Genomic DNA, 25,691 nt, shown 5'->3' with positions numbered 1-25,691 from the left:
TGTTTAGAAAAACCTCTATCTTTGGGGATGCCCGGGTGGCTCAGTTAGTGGGGCGTCCGACTTCGGCTCAGGTCATGATCTCGAAGTCTGTGAGTTCGAGCCCCACGTCAGGCTCTGTGCTGACTGACAGCTCAAAGCCTGGAGCCTGCTTCGGATTCTGTGTCTGTCTCTCTCTGCCCCTCCCCTGCTCGTGCTTTCTCTCTCTCCCAAAAATAAACAAACGTTAAAAAAACAAAAACAAAAACATGAGAAACAAAAAACATAAAAATCCTCTGTCTTTGGAATATTGCTCAACCTCACCAAGAATCAGGAAAATGTAAAAGCCACCTAATGAGATAGCCTTTTTGCCTATATGACTGACAAAATAAATAAATAAATAAAAAGGCTGGTAGTGACCGTTGTTAGGAGGGGTGTGGACTGTGGAAAGGTAAACTGGTAAGGCCTTTTGGAAGGGCAATTTGACTGAAGGCCAAAATTTGCCATGTACACACCTTTCCGACCCAGCAAACCTACTTCTAAGTATTGACCCTAAGCACATAGGTCATGGGCAGACTGAAGGTAAAACGTACAGAGAATTCACTTCGCCACTGACTATACAATGAGAAATGGCACACGGTCTCCATCAGGAACAGGCTGGCTCATCCAAGTACAGTGGTTCCAGCTCAAGGACCAAAACTAATACTTTGAGTCTCAGAGAAAAAGCTTTAGGTACAAACATGTTCCTGGAAACCGTATTTATAAAAAACGGAAAAGCTGGAATGTTTAACGGGGTAATGATTTAAGTAGATTATGGCAAAAATAGGATGCCACGTCACACAATTTTTTTTTTTTTTTTTTGAGTAGGCTCCATGCCCGTTTGGGCAACCCTATGATCAAGCATGATGTGCTCTGACTGAGACTGCCAGGCACCGCTGTTATGCAGCCTTTTAAAAAAGTTTGCAACACGCTTTAAGGAAAAGCTGATACTCTGCAGTTAACCAAGAGCAAGGGTATATACAATTCAGTTACAAAATGTCAAACAGAATAGGCACCTCACAGACCAGCAAACAGCTAACCAATGGCTAAGAAGTGTAAAAGGACTCCCAGCCTGACTCCAATACGTGCAAGAAAGCAAATCTAAGCCCAGGAAACTGTTTATACCCAGGCGGTTTATAGAACATTCAGGGCTGTAAGAGTGTAGTAACTGGCATTCACAGGCTGCGGGGGTTTTGTACGTGGTGCAGTTGTTTTGGAAAACAGTCTGGCAGTGGCTATCAAGAATTTCCACGTGCCCAATAGCAGTGGGCACACCCAGGGCTCGAATCTTAGTTTCTGAAACTACTCCCTACTTAAAAGAATCCAGAGCTCCTTAGAGAAAAGGCTGATTCCAAAGCTGGGGTAAGTAAAGTCTAGAACATCTTGTTATGCCAGAAAGTAAAAAATGTTCAAAAAAAGTATGGGATACGTTAATGTTTATGTATTTTTGAGAGAGAGAGAGAGACAGACAGACAGACTGTGAGTGAGGGGTAGAGAGAGAGGGAGACCCAGAATCCGAAGCAAGCTCCAAGCTCCATGCTGTCAGCACAGAGCCCAACGTGGGGCTCAAACTCACGAAATGTGAGATCATGACCTGAGCTGGAAGAAGAAAGCTCTTCCTTACAGAATGCCAACTAATAAATGCAGAAGGAAATCTTCTCATAACCATTATAGCAATAACAGATGCAGGCAATAATCATCAACAGATGTTAAAGCCACTGGGTCAAAATTTGAAGGGGAACATGTATTGTAGACAGTACAAGTACCTCCCTCAACTTAGTATTTACAACGGGGAAAAGGGGCGCCTGGGTGGCTCAGTCATGCATCTGATTCTTGGTTCCAGCTCAGGTCATGATCTCACGGTTTGTGAGTCAGTGTGAAGCCTGCTTGGAATTTGGGGCGCCTGGGTGGCTCTAGTCAGTAAAGCATCTGATTCTTGTTCAAATCCCATGTTGGGCGTGGAGCCTCCTTAAAAAAGAAAATCTAATTCTTTCATAAATGTTCTAGAACTGAACATCGGTGATTTAAAAAGAAAAGTTTTCAACGTTTTTTATTTTATTTTTGGGACAGAGAGAGACAGAGCATGAACGGGGGAGGGGCAGAGAGAGAGGGAGACACAGAATCGGAAACAGGCTCCAGGCTCCGAGCCGTCAGCCCAGAGCCTGACGCGGGGCTCGAACTCACGGACCGCGAGATCGTGACCTGGCTGAAGTCGGACGCTTAACCGACTGCGCCACCCAGGCGCCCCAAAAAGAAAAGTTTTATAGTAAGAAAGTCTGCCATGGTTCACACCATTGACAAAATAATACAACCATTAAAAAATTGCTTCAGAAAACAAATCCAATTATAAAGGAAACAAAGGAAAGGAGAACTCAGAGGTATTTCTGAAAGAAAACCTAAGTGTTAACACTTAGGGAGTGGTTACTTTTGGGGAGAGGAGCAAGAGGGAGACTTTTCGGTTTATTCACCTTCTGCATGATTTAAGCAATTCGTAACTACTTTAATAACTCTATTTTGATATCATTTGCTAGGTCATATCTAAACGCTATAATTTACAATGTAATATGAACCAACATAAATAAAGCTGACAGTTGAACGTAAGTAACTGAATACTACAAACGCGGCCAGTCCCTGCCCCCACCTCTCGCCAGGCCTGGCTCAGCTCCTCGGCTCACCTAACTTCATCTTCTTGAGCGTGGAATCCGAGTCGTCCCGGGGCCGCTTGCGGGCATCCTTGCCGCTGGGCATATTGCGGGCAATCTCAGCCTGAGGTGTGCCTAGGTCCACCAGCAGGGTGGTAATCTGGGCCTGAAACTCCAAGGAGGCCGGGTGCTTCAGGACACTCAACAGGTGCAACTTGAGGTTCTTGCGCACGCTGCTCACCTGGGATTTGGCCAGCGTAGGGGGCAGGTTGGCTGTGAGGAAAGAAGCAGGAGCTCTGTCCTGTGGACGGAGCTTATGGGGCCCTGCAAAGCTCAGTTCCCGAGTCCCCAGCTTGGGCAGTGGTTGCAGGCGCCCCCTAGGAAGGTTCCTGCGCTCTCAGATCTCATGTGCAGCCGTCCCCCTGCACGAGCTGATGCTTAAAACCCTCAAGAGGTCTCCATCGGGATTAGTCAACCTTAAAACAAAAAGAAAGCTCACCCTCTCTCCTATGAAACATAAAGTCTCATCTCCTTCCATCTCTGGTCTGGAAATTCCAACATGCCTCCCCCGGGGGAGGCTATCATCACCAACTTCACCTCCACAATGTCCCAACTGAACTGCCGTCAACAGTGCCTTGTCGGTCCCTGCCACCAGAATGATATTCTAATGTCTAACAGTCACCTTCGTGAGCAAACCTTCCCTGTTCTAGAGAGAAAGAGGATGCCTGTAATTCTGCTTGCTCAGCATCCTTCCCTCCTTCATCAGCCAACAGTGCTCCCATTTTCCTTTGAGGGAACCACCCCGGCTCCATTCTCAGTCCAAGTGGGCAAAAGACTCAGAGCCAGTAAGAACAATGTAAATCCCTCGGGCATTGTGATTGGTTCAGAGACAGGTTACCAAGGTCTTCTCAGCCAATCAGGCACAATGGGCATCAGCCCTTGGACTTCTGATGGAATGACTGGGAAGGAAACACTCTGTCCCTTGGGGTTGCCAAGTGGACAGAATGGAGGCCTGGAGGTATTGGGGGCCATCTTTGCTACCCCAAGGAAAGTGACACAGAACAAAGCCAACAAGGAGAAAATAAGAGCCAAGAAATGGAGACAGTTCCACGATCTGTACATATTCACGCCTCAACCCCAGACATTTCAGTTTTCATACATGCACAAAAGCAGAGAAAAGAGTATAACAAATAACCAAGTACCCATCAACACTCTGCTTATATCTTGGCACATCTACCCTGCCCTTTTTTTCTTTTTTTTTTTTTGGTGGGGGCGGGAGAGTCTGGAACATTTTAAAGTATTTAGCAGACATCATATCATTTCACCCACACATATCTTAATATTAAAGCCAGCTTTGAACCAGGTTTCTGTCATACGCAACCAAAGATTCCTGTCTAAAGAATGCCTCCTGTGTCCAGACCTACCAGAATGATGAATCCCTCAGGGACCCACTACCCGGCTCACATTTTCTCAGGAAGGAGCAGACTGGCCAGTGGAGAGTGGGAGGGCAGTGGCCCAACCTACCATGCAGGGTTTCGTAGGCCTGGATCACCTCTGACATGAACATGGGCCTCTGGCGGGCGATGTTGGCAAGGGAGCCCAGAGCTGTGGTCAGGTTGATGGAGGAGATGGCGGGATGCACCATGAACTTGAGCAACTGCTCCAAAGCTGCCTTGCCCTCTTCCCACAGCACATCTAATGAGGGAGAGAAAAGAACCAGTTAGCAGGGGCCTTTCTCCCTGGCCTCTGGAGAAAGCAGCCTTTGGGGCCAAAAGGGGAGAGACCCTTACACATGGCTCAGAATGGCTGGAAAAGACCAGAAAATTTAGTGGCTGATGAGTCCTAGGAGATGGACTATTAATGAGCATAAAAATTTAGGGGCGCCCGGCTGGTTCAGTTGGTAGAGCATTCCACTCTTCATCTCAGGGTAATGAATTCAAACCCCACACTGGGTATGGAGCCTACTTTTAAGAAAACTCTTAAAACCAGCCAGCATTTACTAAGTGCTCACCTCCTCATGGGACCTCACTACAAACCCGTGGAAAAGGAAATGAAGTTCAGAGAGAAGTAACTCGCCCACGTTCATATAATAAGTGTTGAAGCTAGGATTTGACCCTAGCATTTGGGCTCTTAACCGTCTTATACTGTCTCCAGAAATGAAAAACTAAGAGAGAAAACAGGGGCGGAGGAGGGTAGTTGGTGTAGAGTGACTGACAAATGGGACAGGCTGATGGGTGGCACTCACTGTACTGGATGTAGGGGTGGTCCCGGGGGATGCGGTCCAGGCTGATATCATGCTCCTGGCGGCGGGGCACCTCCGAGTCTGCCATGCGGGGTGACAGGGTGACAATGAGGCCCTCCACAAACTTGATGGCGTGGGTGCGGATGCCGTCATTGTCAGAATCCAGCAGCAGTATGATGTCACCAGCCATGGCGGACACCATGTCCCAGCAGGCCTCCTGGAGCTCACTGATGACTCGTGACTTCACCATCCACTGCGAGAGGGACAGGGACAGAGGGACGGGGACAAGACATCGCCAACTCCATCACTACTCAGAGGTCCACAAATGGTGACGCATACATTCATCTGGAAAACATCTACTGAGCTACACCTCTGCCCCAGACCCTGTGCTAGGTGATGGTGGGGACAAGGCCCAGTGATGACCGCGACAGGTTTGGTTCCGCCATCATGAGGTTCACGCACGGTTAACAACCCGGAGTGAAGAGGCTCAAATCTTACGACAAAGGGATAACAACGCTGACCTCACGACATGGCAGCAGAAATCAAATGGATTCATTTATTTCATTCACGCTAAAGAATACCACATCACAGTGTGTTCTTTTCCTTATAGAACTTACTACGATCTAAAATTAAAATTTCTGTGATGCTTTTGACACAAGTCGGTCTCTCTCACTAGGCCGTAAGCACCACTGAGGCCCCTGTGAGTCACAGAGGAAGTACTCAGGGAATGTTTGTTAAATGCACGGATGGATGGATGAATGGGGATTCCCTGACCATTGGGACATTAGACCCCTTTGTTGTCTGTTCCCAAAAAGCAACAGCACATCTTGCCCATAAAGAATTTGACCCGTCCCTGGTTTAACACAGCTGTCCCTGTCTAACCAAGGAGGCTATAAATGAGACCTGTCAGATCGGGACGCCCCCCGGTGGGAGGGAGCGCTTACCTGCAGGGCCACCTTGTAGAGCTGGGTCATGGTGAGGATGGCCTTCTTCACCACATTCACATTCTCATCCCTCAAGAGCATGTTGAGGTTTGCGATCAGTTTCAGGAGTAACTCAATGTCTCGTTTGCTGGGGGATGGAGAAAAAATGGCAAGGGCAAGCTGGTTCTTTGGGCATGTGATGGGAGCCTGGGGTCCATGAGGAAAGGGAAATTGGGATCAACGTCAGGAGACTGGAGTAGAGGCGGGGCAAAGTCAGGGACTGCACCTGCCCTGTCAGCAAACAATGCTTGGCACCTTCAGACTTAGCCACCCATGAACCTCCTCTCTAGGTTAGTGCTGCAAAGCCCATTCTTTCACTGTTAGGACTCTGCTGTTCACGTAAGGCACGGCATTGCCAGACAACGGTGTGAATCTGGCCAAGCCAACTGTCTCGTCTAGGAGACTACTTACCTCACAGCTTGCTGTGAACACTGCAACAATACTTGTAAAGTACTTAGAACAGGATAGAAAGCATCTGTAAATACGGGCTGGCATTACTAGAAAGCACTTCGCTTTATGTAATCGCTGGTCTTCTTTACTAATTTGTTTACCTCAATGTGGGGCCTCTGAAAGCAGGGGACCCTTTCAAAGTCAGTCCTAGTGGAGCCCCATTTTCTGTTGAGAATGAAATACATTATTTGCTTGATGAACTAAAAACTTCAGGAAGGCCACACCTAGAGCTCAGGTCATGAATGTAATTTTCACGACATTCTACAACGTGAAGTCAAATATTAAACTCATCGGTCAAAAAAAAATGTGAAACTCAACTGCCAGCTCCATCAAGGCAGAAACAGTATCTGTACTTACTCACTGTTGTATTCCTACAGGCTCACACAAATGCCTGGCACGTACCTGCTAAACATTCGGTTTTTCTGCAAACTCTGGAAATTTACCACATATTCTCCCAGTAAAAGGTGGCGATTACGAATCTGGGCAATGGCATTACAGATAATGGGTTAAAATCCCAGCCCCGCCACATACTGGCCATGTGATCTTGGGAAACTTACTTCACCTCTCTGAGTCACGGTTTTGTCTTGAGATAAATGGGCCAAATAACTAATCCATGGTGTTGTTTTGAGAATCAAAGTAGGTAACTAGGTAAAGCGTTCGGTATGGTGCCTGACAAACAGAAAACAGTCACTAAATAGGGGCTATTTTATTTCCTGCGTCACAAAGCACCAAGTAAATGCTGAATGAACAAATGACTCAGCTTGAACAAATCACTTTATCATTTTGAGCCTCCGTTTCCGTTCCCTTAAAAGGAGGATAACAGAGCCAAGGCTGCTGCGAAGATGACAGGTGAAAACAGAGGAGAGGTTTTCACACAGGGCATGGCACAGTAAGCGTGCCATGTGGTCACCACTGCGATGCAATTTCTGTTCAACCGGTATGTATTCAGTTCCTCCTACGTGCCAACACTGTTCCAGGCACTGGGATAGAGTGGTCCACAACACAGAGAAGGCCTGTCCTCACAGGGTGGACATTTTTGAAAGAAAAAGCGTCAAGGTATTTCCAACTAGTAAAAACACTATAAAAAAACAGTGCAGATGGGGATGCCAGAGGTATGGCAGTGGACTGGCGTGGCCAGGAAAGGCTTACTGAGGAAGACCAGAGGGAAGTGAAGGAGCGAGCCAGGTGGCTCCCGGGGTGGGGCGTAGGGGGAGGTGAGCATCCTTTGCAGGTACAGCAAGCTGAGAGAACAGAGCTTTTTAAGGAACAACAGGGGGGAGGGGCGGGGGGGCTGGAGGATGTGAGTGAAGATCAGAGAGGCCACCAGGAGCAGATGACGTGAGGGGGAAGAGTCTGGGTTTCAATCTAGGTGAGACAGTGGGCCAGTGGAGGTCTGACAGCAGGGGACTGCCAAGATCTGATTGACATTTTAACAGGATCACTCTGGCTGCCGTAAGAAGGAAGCAGGGAATGGTTATGGTATTTCCTCTGGGAAGGATAAAAATGTTTGAACTAGATGGGTGAATGTACTATAAATGTCACTGAACTGTCCACTGAAAAATAGTTAATTTGGGGGCACCTGGGTGGCTCAGTCGGTTAACCGTCCGACTTTGGCTCAGGTCCTGATCTCACGGTTTGTGAGTTCAACTCCCGCATGGGGCTCTGTGCTGACAGCTCAGAGCCTGGAGCCCGCTTTGGTGTCTGTGTCTCCCTCTCTCTCTTTCTCTGCCCCTCTCCCGATCACGCTCTGTCTCTCTCTCTCTCAAAAAGAAGTAAACATTAAAAAAATTTTTTTTTAAAGTAGTCGATTTTATGTCATGTGAATTTCAGTTCAATTAAACAGGAGAGAAAGTGGAAGCAGGGGAACCAGAAAGGCCCCTCCCTGAAGTCATCTAGGGAGGAAGTAATGGTGGCTTAGAGCAGCCTAATGGCCCAGGAAGTGGTTGAAAAATGGTTAGATACTGTTTAAATTCTGAAGGTAGAGCCAACGGTCCTTACTGATGATATAGATGTGAAGTGTGGGAGAAGTAGAGGAATCACGAATGACTCCAAGATTTTGACCTTATTAAATATTTGCTGAGGAATCAGTGCGCATGGGAGGGAAAATGGGTCTGAGAAGCAGAGGGTAGGGCCAGGCAGGGAGCTGAAGAGGCGGTCTCCACCAGGGGCGCTCCCGGGGGCTCCCTGCGCCACCCCGTACCATGCCTCCTCGATGAAGCCGATGACAAATTTGCGCACTTCAATTGACTTGTCCGCCTGGAAAGCGATGATCTCCTGCCAACATCAGGAAGGTGGGTCAGGGTTGCACCAGGATCCTTCCCCTTCCCTCTACACCCACATCTTTTCTCTCCCGTTGGTCACTCACGTCCAGGAAGTTGTCCAGTAGTGTGGGATCTTTGTTGATGATCAGTTCCTGGACCTGGAAGGAGACTGGGGATGAGGAGGAGGGCCATACGTATAAAACCAGGGGCCAGTCAGTACAGATAGGAGTGTGTAGAACACAGCATGGAGGGAGGCAGCAGATAAACTCAGTTCAAATCCTGGCTCTGCCACTCCCAACCACGGCCCAGGCAGGTTGGCTTCCCCTGAGTCTGTTTGCTCTTCTATAAAACGGGGATCTGAAATGCCAACTCACAGGGCTCCTGTGAGGCTTGAATAAGAAGATCATACGGGGGGCGCCTGGGTGGCTCAGTCGGTTAAGCGTCCGACTTCGGCTCAGGTCATGATCTCTTGGCTTGTGAGTTCGAGCCCCGTGTCGGGCTCTGTGCCGACAAGCTCAGAGCCTGGAGCCTGCTTCAGATTCTGTGTCTCCCTCTCTCTCTGCCCCTTCCCTGCTCACGGTCTGTCTCTCTCTGTCTCTCAATGATAAATAAACGTTAAAAAAAAAATTTTTTTTTTTCAACGTTTTTTATTTATTTTTGGGACAGAGAGAGACAGAGCATGAACCGGGGAGGGGCAGAGAGAGAGGGAGACACAGAATCGGAAACAGGCTCCAGGCTCCGAGCCATCAGCCCAGAGCCTGACGCGGGGCTCGAACTCACGGACCGCGAGATCGTGACCTGGCTGAAGTCGGACGCTTAACCAACTGCGCCACCCAGGCGCCCCCAAAAAATTTTTTTTTTAAAAGTAAGAAGATCATACAGGGCACAGGGTCCTGGTGGGTAGCGAGCACATGATATACAAAGGGGCTAAAGAAAAGAGGAAAGTGCTGCCCGAATTCCTTCCTGAGGCCCATCCATCAATTCTCTCCACTCTCCGTGTTTCTATTCCCCATTCACACTGCCAGTTATGACAGTGAGAACCCGTCTCCTGATGCTCTTGTACTTGCCAGGCTCTTTGGAATTAGCCCTTCCCACAGACGGTCACATCTAGGCCCAGTGCCAGCACAGGCGTGGCTTCCACTGCTGAGGAGTCAGCTACCCAAGGCCACACGCCGAGCAAGTAGCAGAACGAGGGTTCTCATTCGGCCAACCCAAACCCCTGGCTCCCGAACTTCACCTGCCTCCTGGTCTGAACCACATCCAGCCCCCACTCCCATCTAAGTCTTCACGCCTTCTTTTGCCTCTGCATGACCGATGGTGCCCTCTGCTGGAGACACTCTCCCTCTCTCACTTAGCCTGCTTCTCTCCTTGTCCTCCAGGTCTCAGCTCTCATGTCCCCTCTTCCAGAAAGCCCTCCCTGACTCCCCACCCCTAGGCCAGGTCAGCAGGCTGGGCTCCTCCATCCCAGCCCTGCCCACTCTGCTCCCACCGTCTGGTGACCTGCACGTCTTCCCCACTGGACAGAAACCCGGCAGTGAGGAAATACAAGCATGAAGAGCAGCGGATTTGGAGGTGGAGCCCAGCATTCAAGTCCTGGTTCAGCCAGCTCCAGCAGACTGACCCGAGGCTCATTTTTTTTTTTTAAATCCTGAGACTCTGCTGCCTTCTGTAGAAACTGGGGACCAGGGGCGCCTGGGTGGCTCAGTCGGTTAAGCGGCCGACTTCGGCTCAGGTCACGAACTCGCGGTCCATGAGTTCGAGCCCCGCGTCGGGCTCTGGGCTGATGGCTCGGAGCCTGGAGCCTGCTTCCGATTCTGTGTCTCCCTCTCTCTCTGCCCCTCCCCCGTTCATGCTCTGTCTCTCTCTGTCTCAAAAATAAATAAAACGTTAAAAAAAATTAAAAAAAAGAAAAAAGAAAAAAAAAAAAGAAACTGGGGACCAAAGTACCCTGCCTCTCAGCTTTTGTGAGAATTAAGTGAGAACATGCCTGTATGGCACTGAGCACCACAGCAAGCACATCCTAAATGCTTAAACGTGGACGCCGGTGTGACACCGGCATCTTGTTTTGTGCATGTTCCCACCGCCCCCTACCCTCGCGCTGCTCTGGCCAGCATCCCCCTACCCCCTCACCTGTTTGAGTACTGTGATCTTCGAGTCATTGGTGATCAGCGCCGCCTGGTTCAGGAGATCCACCACCTGGACGGAGGGGAGAGGCAGGTGACGGTGCTAGCCGGGCCAGCCCAGCCCCGTTGGCACCCCCTGGGCCCCGTCACCCGGGGGCGGACCGCCCCAAGACAGGGGCTGTGGCTCCCCATTCCAAGCCCTTCTCTCCGTGCTCACTCTCTCTGAGGTGGTCATGCCATCGATGCCCGGCCCCTCCTCTTGTGTGAAAAACTGGGATGCCACACTCCGACGAGTGATACTATCTCCGCTGCTGCCTGCCATGCCTGCTGTCCCGTATCGCCTGGAAAAGGAGAGGAGAGATCAAGCTCCAGGGCCCTGCGGATGGGCTGGACCTTCACCCCCACTCCACAAAGGGCTCAACCCTCCTTTCCATTCTGCCTCGTCCCTGTTGGGTCTTCCGAAGTCCCTCCCCGATCCAAGGTCTGTCTCAGACTTGGGGGTTATAATCTGGGAGAAACTGATGCCTCCCAGGTCAGAGGCAGTACCTCGTGGAGTACCAAGCCTCACCCCCAGCACTTTACACACAGCAGGCTGACCACAAACGTCTGCCGAATGACTGAACGAATGGACACACAGCAGCCACCTCGCTGGTTTCCGCGCCCCGTCTTGCCATCTGGGCTGTACTCTGGACTAGAAGTGAGAGCAAGTCTTCTAAAACATAGCTCTGAGGAGCACCAGTCACAGAGTCCTACATGCTAAGTATTCACATCAGAAAAGGCCTAAAGAAACGTTTCAACCATTTTCTGGAATACTCTGGAGGGTTTTTGTTTGTTTGTTTGTTTGTTTAAAGGGGAGGAGAAGGGGTGCCTGGGTGGCTCAGTCAGTTAAGCATCTGACTTCAGCTCAGGTCATGATCTCACCGTGGTCCTGAGTTCGAACCCCATGTCCAGCTCTCTGCTGCCAGCACAGAGCTGGCTCTGGATCTGCTGTCCCCCCACCCGCCTCTCCCCTGTTCACGCTCTTTCTCTCTCTTCAAAATGAACATTTTATATTTAAAAGGGGGGGGGGGGGGGAGGCGAGACTTGCGCATCTGTCCCAAAGTCACACTTGGCAAAACTATGAAATAAGGATCAATTACAGCATTATTCCCAACAGCAAAAGACTGTTAGCATCCCAAGGATTCTCCAACAGGGAGAGTGGCTGAAAAACCATGATAAATTCACATAATAAAATACTAGGCAACTGCATAAAGAAAGGAGGAAACTGTATAAGGAAGTGAGGAAAATGTCTCTGCATTGATAACCAGTGGATTCCAGTGTATGTTAAGTGAAAACAAGCAAAGTGGAAGCAGATGTTTACTGTATGCTCTCCCCGCCCTTTTTTTAATATTTATTTTTGAGAGAAACAGAGCATGAGTGGGGGAGGGGCAAAGAGAGAGGGAGACACAGAATCGGAAGCAGGCTCCAGGCTCTGAGCTGTCAGCACAGAGCCCGACACGGGGCTCGAACCCACGAACTGTGAGATCATGACCTGAGCTGAAGTCGGACGTCTGCCCGGCCGAGCCACCCAGGTGCCCCTGCTCCCTTTTTACAAAAGGGAAATACGTACGTACGCATACATACTTTAAAAAGACTGAAAAGATAAACCAAAAAGCGGAAGTGGGAGAAAACAGTAAAATAAATCTGGTGGATCTCAACGTGTTATCAAAAAACGACGCGTCCTGGGGCGCCTGGGTGGCGCAGTTGGCTAAGCATCCGACTTCAGCCAGGTCACGATCTCGCGGTCCGTGAGTTCGAGCCCCGCGTCAGGCTCTGGGCTGATGGCTCGGAGCCTGGAGCCTGTTTCCGATTCTGTGTCTCCCTCTCTCTCTGCCCCTCCCCCGTTCATGCTCTGTCTCTCTCTGTCCCAAAAATAAATAAAAAATGTTGAAAAAAAAAAAAAAAAAAAAAAAACGACGCGTCTGCATCAGCCCACAGACCACAGAATAGAGCAATTCCTTTTTGTCAAGTTTGTGTGTGGACACACAGAATGAACCGGGTCTGTTTCCTTTTCTATAGAATAGGGGTGGTAACAATGTTTACCCTCCCAGGACCATTCTGAGGACTAGATAACTTAGGAGACATACATAACACATGTGATAAGTACAACTACTATTTTTAGGTACGCCTGAAAAGATCTGAAGGATGTTGCACAGACTGTTAATGATCCTTTGAAGGCAAAAAAAGACACACTTTCCAAAAGGAGCGTAATTCGAGGTCGGCTGAATGCGTAATTCGAGGTCGGCTGAATGAATGAGTATCCAAAGACCTCCTTCCTGTCTCCCTGCCATCTGTCACACCCACATCTTGCTTCGAGGCAAAGCCATCATCCTCACTACAAGACCTCCTATGAGTGGCTGCTTCCACCTCTGTCCTCGTTTTCCTCCAGTCTCCGTGCCCCAGGTCTTCCCTATTTTACATGTCAATTCCGTCTCCTTCTCCAACTGTGTTACTCTTTTTCTACACAGCCATTTATTACCACCAACATACTATATATTCATAAGCTCCATGAAAGCCGGGGTGTACACGTGTGTGTGTGTGTGTGTGTGTGTGTGTGTGTGTGTGTGTGTGTGTGTTCACTTTCTAGATCTTCAGCATGGAACAGCGCTCGGCACCTATTAAGTGCTCGGTAAATATCTGAGGGAATGCCAAAGGGCTTCAGCAACCACTGGACTTAGTATCCATGCCCTTTGGTTCTAGAATGTCTGAAAAATAATAGCTAACGTGCCAGGCACAATTCTAATACATATATTCACTTATTTAAACCCCACGGCACCAACTCTTTGAGGCAGGTACTATTTTTATTTTTATTTTTTAAAGCAGGTTTCACACCCAACGTGGGATTTGAACTCACCACCCTGAGATCAAGAATTGCATGCTCCACTGAGAGTCAGCCAGGTGCCCTGAGACAGGTCTTATTTTTAATCTCCATTTCACAGATGAGGAAATTGGAAGGCAAGGGAGGGAAAGTCACTTGACCGAAGGCTCACAGCTTCTAAAACGCAGACCCAGCAGTAGGACGGCAGGATCTGTCCTCCTCCCCACCACGCGGGGCTGCCTCTCTGAATGGAACACCTACTCCCGTCCCAGGTCTGTTCATCCAACACAAGGGGGGCATGGTCACCTGACAGCCAGCAGACTGCTGTCTCTTACCAGATCACAATAAACCTTTTTCATGACGAACCTTTCCACTCTGTCCACGATAATAATGCGTTGACATCTTCCACTTTATTTTTTATTTATTTACTATTTTTTTTTTTTTTTCTTATTTGCCCTGCGTTCTTCCTCTTCTACTTTTTGGTTTATCCTTTGCTGTCGTGGGGCATAAACACATTTCCCTTTCTCTTGTAAAAAAAAAAAGGGGGGGGGGCGCATATAATAAGCCCTGCCTTCCATTTCACCCGTTTTCACTTAAGATATTCCGGAGCCCACTCTCTGTATCCGTGTACAGGCATTTTCTTCCTTCCCTTCCCCCCCAGCCCCTCATTCCTTTTTACGGTTGCATAGCTTTTTATCACGTGGATGTTAACCAGCTTTTTTTCCGCCAGCCCTTCCTGCCTAGTGAAGAACATCTGGGGTGTTTGCAGCCTTTTGGCTATTGCCAACGCTCATTGTTTCCCTTTCCCTCCCGGTATACTCCCACCCGGGAGTACGACGACTCCCCTCATTTACGCAGTAACCCCAGGACTATCTTTCATTCATTCATTCATTCAACGAACAGTACCCGGGTGTCTTCAGTGCGACCAGCGCCGTGCTGGGAATTCGGCGATGACCAACACATACTCAGTCCCTCCCTGTCCCCGTGGAGCTCACGGTCAAGGACCTAATCAAAAAGCCTCACAAATAAAGGTCCAATGGTAAATCAGACCACGTGTGACGTGAAGGAAAGGAAGAGGGACCTATGAGAGCGTTTAACAGGCGGATTTCGGGACGGAGGGCGGGAAAGGAGGGCTTCGCATAGGAAGTGACGTTGGTGCCGAGACCCGAAAGATGAATGGGAGTTAGCCAGGCAGAATGGGTAAAAGGATGTTGCGGGCAGAGGGGGGACAGCATGTGCAAAAAGCCTGAGGCGGGAAGGCCCATGGCGAGTTTGAGGAACCGGAAGGCCAGGGCAGCTGTGCGAAGTGAGGAGCGGGCAGAGAGGCCGAGCCGAGGCCGGCGGGGCCGACGCGCCTTGGGGGCCACGTTGGAACTTTGCCCTGAGGGCACTGGGGAGCCACGGGAGGGTCCTGAGCAGGGGAAGAAACTGGGGTCCCGAACGTCACTGCTCCCCTTTCCTCGCAGCGCCCCAACCCCCCGGCCAGCGCCCCTGCCGCTTGGGGGGGTCCCTCCTCCCTTCGTTCCCGGGCCCCCACGCCGCCCCCCGCTCACCGCGGCGCCGGCCTCCGTCCCCCTCGCGCCCCCTCAGCAGCGCCTCTTCGCAGACGCCGCCGTCGCCATCTTCCGTTCGCCGCCGGGACACTGCGCACGCGCCGCGCGCGCGGGGCCGCCGGGAAATGGAGTCCACGGTGCGGCCCGAACCCGCCCCTACCTCCGGCTGCGCGAGCGGCCTTCCGCCCTCAGCCAGACCACGCTGGGGCGCCCTTCGTTTCCGGCCTTGGAGCGCCGTGCCTTAAGGGAAATGTAGTCCCTTGGCAGAGGCACTGGACGGAAAGGAAGGTAGAGGCTTTTGGGAAATGGAGTTCTCGGTGGTTCCGAGTCCCTGGACGGCTGGCGTTAGAGCCAGTGGACAGTCCGGGCGACGAAGCTCTTAGGTCCTGGAGATGGTCTGTCGCCCCAGTGGAACCCCAGCAGAGGCTCCGATCCCCTCCACCGTTGGTCCTGACCATTTACACAGGCTGGAGCACTTCCAGCTGTCGGAAGCTCCAATCATCCAGTCTGTCCAGTGGGAATGTGGGTTCGAGGGCCTCTCACGGTCCTTACAGTAGCATAAGGACCTCTGCAATCCACTGCGCTCTGAGCCCCCTTTCCTCCGCCGCCGTCATACTGGGCTCTGGCTATTCGCCCTCTCCTGTCGAGATGATGAAACCCACCGGAGTAGAAAAGATCCAGAGCTCTGCGCTTGGCTTTAGCATCCGCAGCGTCTCCCACCTGCAGCTCCGTCCCTCTTCGGCCACCTCCAGCTTTCTCGGCCACGGGCTGCGGCTCCCGGCGCCTGAGGTCTATCTCCTCGCAATCCCGCAGGGGGCGCCCCAGCCCGAGCGCGCCGGCCCTCGGGGAGGCGGGAGGGGAGCCCGGGGCGGGCGAGAGCGGGGGGGTGGGGGGGGGTGTCCCAGCTATAAAGCGTGGCCGCCTCCCGCGGCGCCCAGGACGGCTGGGACCCCGGGCGGTCGGACGGGCGGGCACCGGTCGGAACTCGGGCCGTGCCGGCTGAGAGATCTGAAGCGCTCGGTTTCCCCCCCCACCCCGGGCCGGAGCGGGGGCGGGAGGGGGCGCGGGCCCGGGGGATGCTGGGCTCTGTGAAGATGGAGGCCCATGACCTGGCCGAGTGGAGCTACTACCCGGAGGCGGGCGAGGTGTGTCCTCGGGGATGGCGGAGCGGGAAGCGGGGGGCAGGAATCAGGGTGCGGGCGTAATCGAGGACAAGGATGGGGATTAAATGGGGGCCCCAACCGCAGTTGAGGGGCGGAGGAACTGGAGACACCGAGACCAGGTGTAAGAGTCAGGGATGGGGGGGGGGGGGGGGGGCGAAGCACGGGACTGCGGTTTAGGCTGACCGGAGCCAGGGCTTAAATGGGAGTCAGAAAAATTTAGGCAAGGGTCAGGTCATAGTTTACGCGTGAAGACCGGGGCTCGGGGACCCCCAAATCCAAGGGACTGAAATGTTAAAAACCAAAGATGGGAATCCGAGGTCCAGGATAGGGGACCCAGCTGGGGGGATTGAGAAATGGGGTTCAAAATGGGGGGGGGGGTGGGGGGAGGAAGACCGGAACGAAGAGATGAGAGAAAGGGGTCACCGTGAAGGAAAGCCTGAGGCGGGGAACTCAAGGTTAGAATATAGTTAAAGATGGGGGTTCTGGGGTAGAAATCAGAATTGGGGGCTGGGAGATAAACATGGGGGTGGCGCTCTAGGAATCAGAAAATAGGGATTGGTGCTCAGAGTTAAGAAACCAGACATGGTTTGGGGGAGTCTGTAATATAATAACAGGTGGGTGAGAGTTGGGGCTCAGATAGATGGGGGCCCAGATGGGGTCAGAGTTGGGAGCCTGAGAGCAGATGTGAGCCACGGCATTGGCTGGAGAGGGGTCAGTCTCCACCCTCCATCCCGACTCCTGATCCTTACCCCTCCCGACTGAACTTCAGTGGTTTAATTGTTTTCAGAGACCCTCAGCAGGGATACTCCTAATTGGAGGCTGGAGGGTTTCAGATTTCACACCACCACCCCCCCTTCCAGTTATCTCCAGTAATTGCCAACGTCCTTACTGTCCCACCTTCGACAAGGCCGCCCTTGGAGTAGGGGGCGGGGTGTATCTTAATTCCCGCACCTCAGCTGACCGAAAGTCCTTACCCAAGTCTAACTCCCATTCCAGTTGCTGCAAGGGCTCCCCCTTGGCTCATTCTTTCCAGAGAGTCAAGATTGTGAAGTGACCGGGGAGGGGTCCTGGTAGGAGGATTATGGGGGTCCAGACACTTGGGTTCCTAACCTGGAAGGAGGCTTTGGGCTTCAGGTGGGAGTGGGGCTGGAATGGCTGAGAGCTCCAAAGATTCTGAGATCTGGAGGTTCCAGGGGCCCCACCGTGCCTGAGTTCTGGGTCTGGGGTTTGAAGCTTAGGGTGGGACTCCTGGTTCCCCAGGCCTGCGGGGCTTGGCAGGGTGCCCGGGAGGGGCCAGTCCTGGGGCTGTGGAGGTGTGAGGTGCACGTGGGGTGGGGCGGGCCGACCAGGGAAGGGATTGGGGGTGCTGAGAGACGGAGCTGGGACCTACTGGAGATATCGGTTGTGCAGTGGGGAAGGCACGGACCAGGTCCGACGTGGAGGCTCCCAGGGAGTGAGGGATCCCAGCCGAACCCCTAGAGAGTTCAGCCTGGGGACATGATTTAAGAGAACCAACTGCCGATCTGTGTTGGGGGGGGGCACATCTTGAAGAAGTAAGCCCTGCGGGGTCTAAGGACAGAGGAGTTGCCATTTGGGGCACAGTCTGAAGTTTAAGAATTTGTAGGGAATCTGTCAGAAATCCAAGGACAGTCTAGAGAGTCTAGAGAGGATTAGCACTGGGGGGCATATTTTGGAAGAGTTGGCATGTTGGGGGCTGGAAATGGAAATACGATCTGATGGTGTCCCCAGCCTTTGGATCAGCCACCAGCAAAGCCACCTCCTCCCCCTTGGGTCTGAACAATAGAGAAACATCTGCACTCACTCAGCATCTAAGAACTAAGAGGGTCCCCAAACTGCTTCTTGCGCACAGCACCCTCCTGCTGGGGTGATTGACACCCCGGATCAGGCTCCCCATCTGGAAGGAAATTGGAAAGTTAGCACCCTGGGGTGTCCCCCCTGGACTCCAGTTCTACAGATCAGCTGGTCCGAGGGCTCCCCCCTGTTAGAGATGGGAACCCCGAAGCCTCTCCGAGTGTTGGGGGGCTGCTTGAGGATCTGGACTGGGGCTGGGACCAAAAACTAGGCTTCTGGTTTCACACCGCCTTCCTCTGCCCGCTGTCACACCCTTCCTCAGAGACAATAAGGAAATGAAAGGAGAGAAATTCCAGCCTCCTGGGATGGGGGTGCAGGTCCCCTGAAGGCTTCCCCCCAGTCTCAGCCCCGCCCTGGCTGGGGAGATCCGGTTCACAGGCTCACACCCGGACACTGGGGGTTCATCCCAGCCCTAGGGCGTGGGAAAGCCCAGGGTGGATTAGGGCAGCAGGAGAGCTTGAGGTCAGATGCGAAGGAGGACTTCCGGGTGGGTGGGGACCAGAAAAGGAGGGCCCTGGGGTCCTGGTCAGTCTTCCTCTGTGATACAAAGGAGTCCGATGGAGTCGGAGAATTGGAGCGGAGGTTGCAGAGGGATTTACCAACTCTCTGTGGATGCCCCTGAGTCCACTGCCTCCCTTCAGCTCCGAAGGACCCGCTTCCCTCATTCTGGGGAGAAAACAGACACAGCCAAGGTGGTGGTGGGGAGACCGGTGCAGGGAGGAGGGGTAGCTGTGACTCCCAGTTTCATTGTGAGGCTTCTGGGGAGACGGCGATGCTGAATGGAGAGAACAGAGATACAGAGATGTGCTGGAGGGGAAGAGCCATGGCAGGGGAGTGGGATAGAGAGAGACAGGGAGAGATAGGGTGGGGGAGAGAGAGATGGGGTTGGAAAGAGGAGGAGGGAAAGGCAGGGGGGTTGGGGAGAGATGAGGGAGAGGGAGAGACTGGAGAAGGGGGTGAAAAGAGAGGGGCGAGAAAGAGATGGGGAGGGACACGGCGGCTAGAAGAGATCGGGGAGTAGAGGGGGAGTAGAGACGGAGGGAGCCGCGGAGTGAGAGAGGGGAGGAGCACAGAGGTTCTGAGACAGGGAAAGAGATGGACAGATACACATGGAGCCAGCTGGGAGATTCAGAGACAGGAGACAAAAGAGCTACCTGAAAGTTCATGAGAGAGAGAGAGAGATTCTCTACCTGCCCTCAGACTAGGGTTGGTTCCCACCTGTCTCTGGCTCTCTGAGTGACCCTGGCAATTCCCTTTTCTCTCAGGACTTTGGGACCTGCAGACCCTTGCAGTGACAGGGTCTAAGACAGGACCCACTGACTCACCGCAAAGGTGGCTCCTCCCGGAAATAGGAAATAGAGCCAAATAGAGCCTCAGGAGACCCCAGCGTGGGGAGGGAGCAGGGCAGACGGGGCTGTGAGGGAGAGACGACGGTAGACAGTGGATGGGAGGGTAAATGCACACCAGAAGGGAGAAATCTCCGCTTTACGTTTTCCTTGTTTGTCTTGTTCACTTCCTGCTAGACTGTCAGGTCTGCGAAGGGAGGCATTTGCATCTGTCTTGGTCACTGCTTCTATAGCACGATCCCGAGTGGTGGTCTGGAGCCAGACTGCCTAAATTCAGAATCCCAGTTCTGCCCCCTTCTTACTGTGTGACCCTGGACTGCCTCTCTGGGCCTCAGCTTGCCCAGCTATGCGATGGGTGTCATCATAGCACCTCCCCCATAGTACCTTTGTAAAGGTTGAAAAGGAGACCCTTCCCCGTGAAGCGTTTGGAGCTGTGCCCGGCACAAAGTAGGTGGCCAATAGATATTTGTTCAATGGATGAAAGAATAGAGGGTTATTTAGAGAGACTTAGCAACGTCTGCCGTATTCCACTGAGTGCAGATGCGTGTTTTTCCCCATTTGAACGTTTCTGAAATGTTTTACAGTCTGGAATGGGTCTTCTAGTCAATAGCGTTGAGGGACTGACCCTGTTTTCTTCCCCCCATTCTTATTGCTACTTGAAACAAGGCTGCATCTTACCAATGAGGATGTCTTAGATTGGATGATACATTGTAACTACATAAAATATATTAGGTTGTGGTGGTTGGGGGCGGGGGGGGGGGGGCGCCTGGGTGGCTCAGTTGGTTGAGCATTCAGTTCTTGATTTTGGCTCAGGTCATGATCTCACGGTTTGTGAGTTCAAGCCCCAAGTTGGGCTCTGCACTGGCAGCAGTGAGCCTGCTTGGAATTCTCCCTTTCTCCCTCTTTCTCTGCCCCGTCCCTGCTGGCGCTCTCTCTCTCTCAAAAGAAATACACATTTTACACACACACACACACACACACACACATTAGATTGAAATCTATCATTTTGGATACTGAAACATTTTTGACCTATAACCACTGTAATTCTGTAACCTAAAAGATTGATGGAGAGTACCCACGTAGATGAGATGTTTGGAGAGATCAGCAGTTTTCAATTTTTTCAGTTTCAAGACCTCTTTACACGCTTAAAAAGTTATTGAGGACCCCAAACAGCTTTCATTCATGTGGATCATGTCTATCAGGAGTTACTGCACTAAAAAAAAATGACTGCATTTGAGATTACAACTGAGAAAATTTTTAAGATATGGATTAATTAGTTTAAAAATAATACTTTTTTAGGGGGACCTGGGTGGCTCAGTCGGTGAAGCGTCTGCTTCCGCTCAGGTCGTGATCTCGCGGTTCGTGGGTTCGAGCCCCACGTCGGGCTCCGTGCTGACCGCTCAGAGCCTGGAGCCTGTTTCAGCTTCTGTGTCTCCCTCTCTCTTTCTGCCCCTCCCCCGCTTGAGCTCTGTCTCCGTTTCAAAAATAAACATTACAAATATTTTTAATAAAAAAATAAAATAATTTTTTAGTATAAATACTGTGTTTTTTGTTAAAATAACTATACTTTGGGGGTGCCTGGGTGGTTTGGTCAGTCAAGCTTCCGACTGTTGATGTTGGTGCAGGTCCTGACCCCAGGATCATGGGATCAAGCCCCGAGTTGGGCTCCACGCTCATTGCGGAAGCTGCTTAAGATTCTCTCTCTCTTTCACTTTGCCTCTGTCTCTCTCTCAAAACGAATGAATGAATGAGTATATTTCGAGGTACCCGGCTGGCTCAGTTGGCCAGTCTTAGACTTGTCAGTTCAAGCCCCACATTGGGCATGGAGCCTACTTAAAAAAATAATAGAACAAAATAGAATAGAACAGGAGAGGAGAGGAGAGGAGAGGAGAGGAGAGGAGAGGAGAGGATAAAAAAAAATAATAGAACAAAATAGGATAGGATAGGATAGGATAGGATAGGATAGGATAGAATAAGATAGGAGAGGAGAGGAGAGGAGAGGATAAAAAAATAATAGAACAGAATAGAATAGAACAGGAGAGGAGAGGAGAGGAGAGGATAACAAAATAATTGAACAAAATAGAATAGGATAGGATAACTATATTTCAAAACATGTAGTGAGAGGAGTGGCACTGTTATATTTTTGGCAAATCTCTTCAGTGTCTGGTTCAATAGGAGACAGCTGGATTCTTGTGGCTGCTCCTACATTTGGTCTGTTGCGATGTCCCCTGCCCCGTGGCCTCTGGAAAACTCCACTGGATACTCATGAGAGAAAGTGAAAAGGGCTAGTAATATCTTAGCATTATACGCAAATAGTTTTGACCTCATGGACACCCTGAAAGGGTCTTGGAGACTCTCCAGGGTGTCCTGGGCCACACTTTGAGAACCACTTAAAGGGTGAGCTTCAGTATACGGGGGGCCGGGGGGGGGGTGGAGGGTGAGGTCAGGGATGGGGTGCATGAGGACGGAGAAGAGAGAGAGACTTCAAGAGACAGCCATCCACAGAGAGAGGTAAGGATGGGAGGGACTTTGTAGAAAAGGCAAGGCAGACAGACGGATAGATGCACAGAGGGGGCCAGTGATCCTTTGCTGACCAGCAGAGTAGAAGCTCACTGACCTCTCCCCTTGTGTCCTTCTTCCTTGCAGGTCTATTCACCGGTGACCCCAGTGCCCACCATGGCCCCCCTCAACTCCTACATGACCCTGAACCCTCTGAGCTCTCCCTACCCCCCCGGGGGGCTCCCTGCCTCTCCGCTGCCCTCAGGACCGCTGGCGCCCCCAGCCCCCGCGGCACCCCTGGGGCCCACCTTCCCGGGCCTGGGTGCCAGCACTGGTGGAGGCAGCAGCTCAGGGTATGGGGGCCCGGGCCCGGGGCTGGTGCACGGGAAGGAGGTGCCAAAAGGCTACCGGAGGCCACTGGCCCATGCCAAGCCGCCATATTCCTACATCTCGCTCATCACCATGGCCATCCAGCAGGCGCCGGGCAAAATGCTGACCCTGAGTGAGATCTACCAGTGGATCATGGACCTCTTCCCTTACTACCGGGAGAACCAGCAGCGCTGGCAGAACTCCATCCGCCACTCCCTGTCTTTCAACGACTGCTTTGTCAAGGTGGCGCGCTCCCCAGACAAGCCAGGCAAGGGCTCCTACTGGGCCCTGCACCCCAGCTCAGGTAACATGTTTGAGAATGGCTGCTACCTCCGCCGCCAGAAGCGCTTCAAGCTGGAGGAGAAGGTGAAGAAGGGGGCTGGCGGGACGTCCACCTCCAGGAACAGTGCAGGGTCTGCCGCCCCGGCCACCACGCCTGCTGCCACGGTCACCTCTCCCCCCCAGCCCCAGCCTCCGCCGCCTGAGCCCGAGGCCCAGGGTGGGGAAGACGTGGGGGCTCTGGACTGTGGCTCTCCCCCTTCCTCCACCCCCTACTTCGCTGGCCTGGAGCTCCCAGGGGAGCTGAAGCTGGATGCACCCTACAATTTCAACCACCCCTTCTCCATCAACAACCTGATGTCGGAGCAGACACCAGCACCTCCTAAACTGGACGTGGGGTTTGGGGGCTATGGGGCAGAGGGTGGGGAGCCTGGGGTGTACTACCAGGGTGTCTATTCCCGCTCTCTGCTTAACGCATCCTAGCAGGGGCGTGGGAGCGTGGTGGGTGGGGTATGGCTGTAGCTCCCACCATCTGGCCCTTGGGGCCTGACCCACCTGGTGACACTTTGCTTGTCCCGTCAGTCAACATCTTGGCTGGTCTGTTACTGTGGTGACTGCTGTCTCTGTGGGCGTCATGTCTATCCTTTGGGTACTGTGATAACTGCCATTGACATGGTGGTGGGCCCGCTGGGTGTTACAAAGACTGCCGTATTGATCGATGTTATAAGTTGATCCATTGGGTGCTCTGATGGCTGCCATCTTGGATGACATCTTAGCTGGCCCTTTGGACATGGTGACGGACATCCTCTTGACCGACCCTTTGCATGTGATGGTGACACCATCGCAATTACAACTTATTTGCCCCGTTGGGGGCTGTGGTCCCTTCTTTCTTGGGGAACTTCTTGGCATAGGAGGTGCCAAGTTGGCCAACATCCTGCATAACATCTTTATTTGGCCCATTGGGTGCCATGATGGCCACTATCTTGGTTGGCTGACGTAACCAGTGAACCATGACGGCTATCACAGCCCCTGTGTTGGCCATGTCACCACCATCTCTTTGGTGCGAGTTGAGTGAGGAATGCAGGTGAGAATATTCCTTGTTTTTTTCGGGAGCCTATTCCCCCTCTCTGGTCCAGGAGAATCCAGAAAGGACTGGCTAGGGTGTGGGAAACTTCTACTGAAATCTGGTTCTTGCCTGGGAAGCGGGATACTGGCTGTGTTTGACCATTAAAGGCACTGTTTCTGCCTCTCGTTGAATGTCTCGTTTCCTTAGCCGGCGGGCCCTGTGGGGCTTGAACACCTGAATTGTCGTTTCCCTGGCCCCCAGGAGCTGGCTGCCTCTGGGGGAGGGGCTGGGGGAGGCATCGACCTGACCTTTGGCTCTTTGCTGTCCCTGACCCCAAGGACAGTTTGCTCATAGATAGCAGCCCCCGCAGCAGTGGGGCCAGGGCAGAAGGGGGAGGTGGCTCGGCAGTGACCAAGGCCATCTCCCCACCCCCACTCCCCAGACACACACCTCTTGCTCTGGGGCCCAAGGAGACCAGGGGGCTGCTCAATTTTTGGTTAAGCTGGGGAGGAAGGGAAGGGACAAACAAGGCGTTAATTGAAGGACATGGTGTGTGGGGCTTCTCCGTGTGTGTGGGTGTGTGGGGGGGTGGGCCTCTGTTGGTCCTAGGATATCACTGTGCCCACTGAGGTCTCTGTGGTCTGCCTGTTGTTACCTCCGATTGTTACCTATTGTTCATATCCCTCGATTGTGTGGGTTTGCATGTCTGTTCTTACCCTGGGTGCTAACTGTAGGTGTCCTGATTTTGTGTTTTTTTTTTTTTTTTTTTTTTAATGTTTATTTATTTATTTTGAGAGAGAGAGTGCAGGCGGGAGCAGGAGGGGGGGCGGGGGGAGGGGCATGGAGAGAGAGAGAGACAGAGAGAGAGAGAGAGAGAGAGAGAGAATCCCAAGCAGGGTCCACACTGTCAGCGCAGAGCTCGACGCGGGGCTCCAACCCACAAACCGTGAGATCATGACCCGAGCCGAAATCAAGAGTGGGGCGCTGAAACCGACTGAGACCCCCCCAGGCGCCGCTGGCCTGGGATTTCTTACCGTTTTGTGTATGCTGTTCTCTTCGCACACCTACCCCTGGGGCCTTCTGGGTCTCACACTATCAGGTGCGGGTCTGTGTCTCAGTTTGTCTGCAAACCCGCGGCCCCGAGGAATCTGTGTGTGGCTCTATCCGTGTCGCGGGCCTGCCTGTCACGACGTGTCTTACGTGTACCTCTGCGAGTCGGCATCTGCCTGCGTGTTGACAAGCGTCCGCCTGGGTTTGCGCAGCGCGCCGGTCCCTTCTGCCCGCAGGCGTGTGGGGGGAAGGAGCTCGGTCTGCCTTCGGGAGCTGTGGGCCTCTGGGTGTCTCTGTTCCCCCAGATCTCTTCCCTAGGCTCTGGGTCTGGTGTCAGTCGCTCAGATGTCCCAAGCGCACGGATCTCATTTCACGGAGGAGAAGCGGAGGTTCAGAAGGAAAGGCCCCAGGCCAACATCGTTCAGCCGGGCTAGAGCAGGTAGCCAGGCCTGCTCTCGGTTTTTTGGGTTTTTTTGTTTTTTTTTTTTTCCTTTCCTTATTCGGGGTTTGCCTTTCTTGGTTCTTGCTTGCCTGGTCATTCATTCATTTGTTCGTTAGCATTCGTTCAGAGACCAAAGGCTGTCTGTTTACGTGTTGTGTGATGTCGCCCCCGGGTTCTCTGTGTTCATCTTTCGGTCTCTTAAAAAAAAAATTTTTTTTTTTAACATTTATTTATTTTTGAGAGGCGGTGGGGAGGGGCAGAGAGAGAGAGAGAGGGAGACACAGAATCCGAGACAGGCTCCAGGCTCTGAGCTGTCAGCGCAGAGCCCGACACGGGGCTCGAACCCACGAACCGCGAGATCATGACCCGGGCCGAAGTCGGACTGCTCAACTGACTGAGTCACCCAGGCACCCCTATCTTTCTGTCTCTTAGTGTCATCTTTCTGTGGCACCCTGTCCCTAGCCCTGTCTCTGGACTTT

General features: G+C 52.2%; 2 protein-coding genes across 4 annotated transcripts in view; one reads left to right on the top strand and one right to left on the bottom strand.

Annotated features, from left to right (window-relative positions):
- Window positions 1-15,231, bottom strand: part of SYMPK (symplekin) — a 35,684-nt gene extending 20,453 nt beyond the window's left edge. The window contains exons 1-9 of one of the 3 annotated variants that reach the window (XM_042918012.1): window positions 15,127-15,231; window positions 10,934-11,057; window positions 10,724-10,789; window positions 8,698-8,751; window positions 8,533-8,606; window positions 5,844-5,970; window positions 4,903-5,152; window positions 4,182-4,352; window positions 2,691-2,930 (exon numbers count right to left, since the gene is read on the bottom strand). In XM_042918012.1, the coding sequence (XP_042773946.1) occupies window positions 2,691-2,930; window positions 4,182-4,352; window positions 4,903-5,152; window positions 5,844-5,970; window positions 8,533-8,606; window positions 8,698-8,751; window positions 10,724-10,789; window positions 10,934-11,038 (1,087 nt within the window). In that variant the 5' untranslated portion in view covers window positions 11,039-11,057; window positions 15,127-15,231. Of the gene's footprint in view, window positions 1-2,690; window positions 2,931-4,181; window positions 4,353-4,902; window positions 5,153-5,843; window positions 6,030-8,532; window positions 8,607-8,697; window positions 8,752-10,723; window positions 10,790-10,933; window positions 11,058-14,479; window positions 14,983-15,126 lie in introns of those variants that run through there. The other 2 variants (XM_042918013.1, XM_042918014.1) reach the window with 2 other exon arrangements.
- A 931-nt stretch (window positions 15,232-16,162) lies between these two features.
- FOXA3 (forkhead box A3) lies at window positions 16,163-23,883 on the top strand. Its single transcript, XM_042919432.1, has 2 exons — window positions 16,163-16,271; window positions 22,154-23,883. The coding sequence occupies exons 1-2, from the start codon at window positions 16,203-16,205 to the stop codon at window positions 23,135-23,137; spliced, it is 1,053 nt and encodes a 350-aa protein (XP_042775366.1). The 5' UTR covers window positions 16,163-16,202; the 3' UTR covers window positions 23,138-23,883.
- Window positions 23,884-25,691: the final 1,808 nt, after the last annotated feature.

This window comes from Panthera leo, chromosome E2 (assembly GCF_018350215.1).
Source record: "Panthera leo isolate Ple1 chromosome E2, P.leo_Ple1_pat1.1, whole genome shotgun sequence".
Lineage (NCBI taxonomy): Eukaryota > Metazoa > Chordata > Mammalia > Carnivora > Felidae > Panthera > Panthera leo.
The sequence above is the reverse complement of the archived record's forward strand: the minus strand, read 5'-3'. Positions and strand labels throughout refer to the sequence as shown.

Excerpts from the sequence above, each read along its gene's own strand:
- FOXA3 (XM_042919432.1), top strand. The coding sequence starts at position 16,203 with ATGCTGGGCTCTGTGAAGATGGAGGCCCATGACCTGGCCGAGTGGAGC. Across the intron at positions 16,272-22,153 it reads ACTACCCGGAGGCGGGCGAG|GTCTATTCACCGGTGACCCC; the intron begins GTGTGTCCTCGG and ends TCTTCCTTGCAG.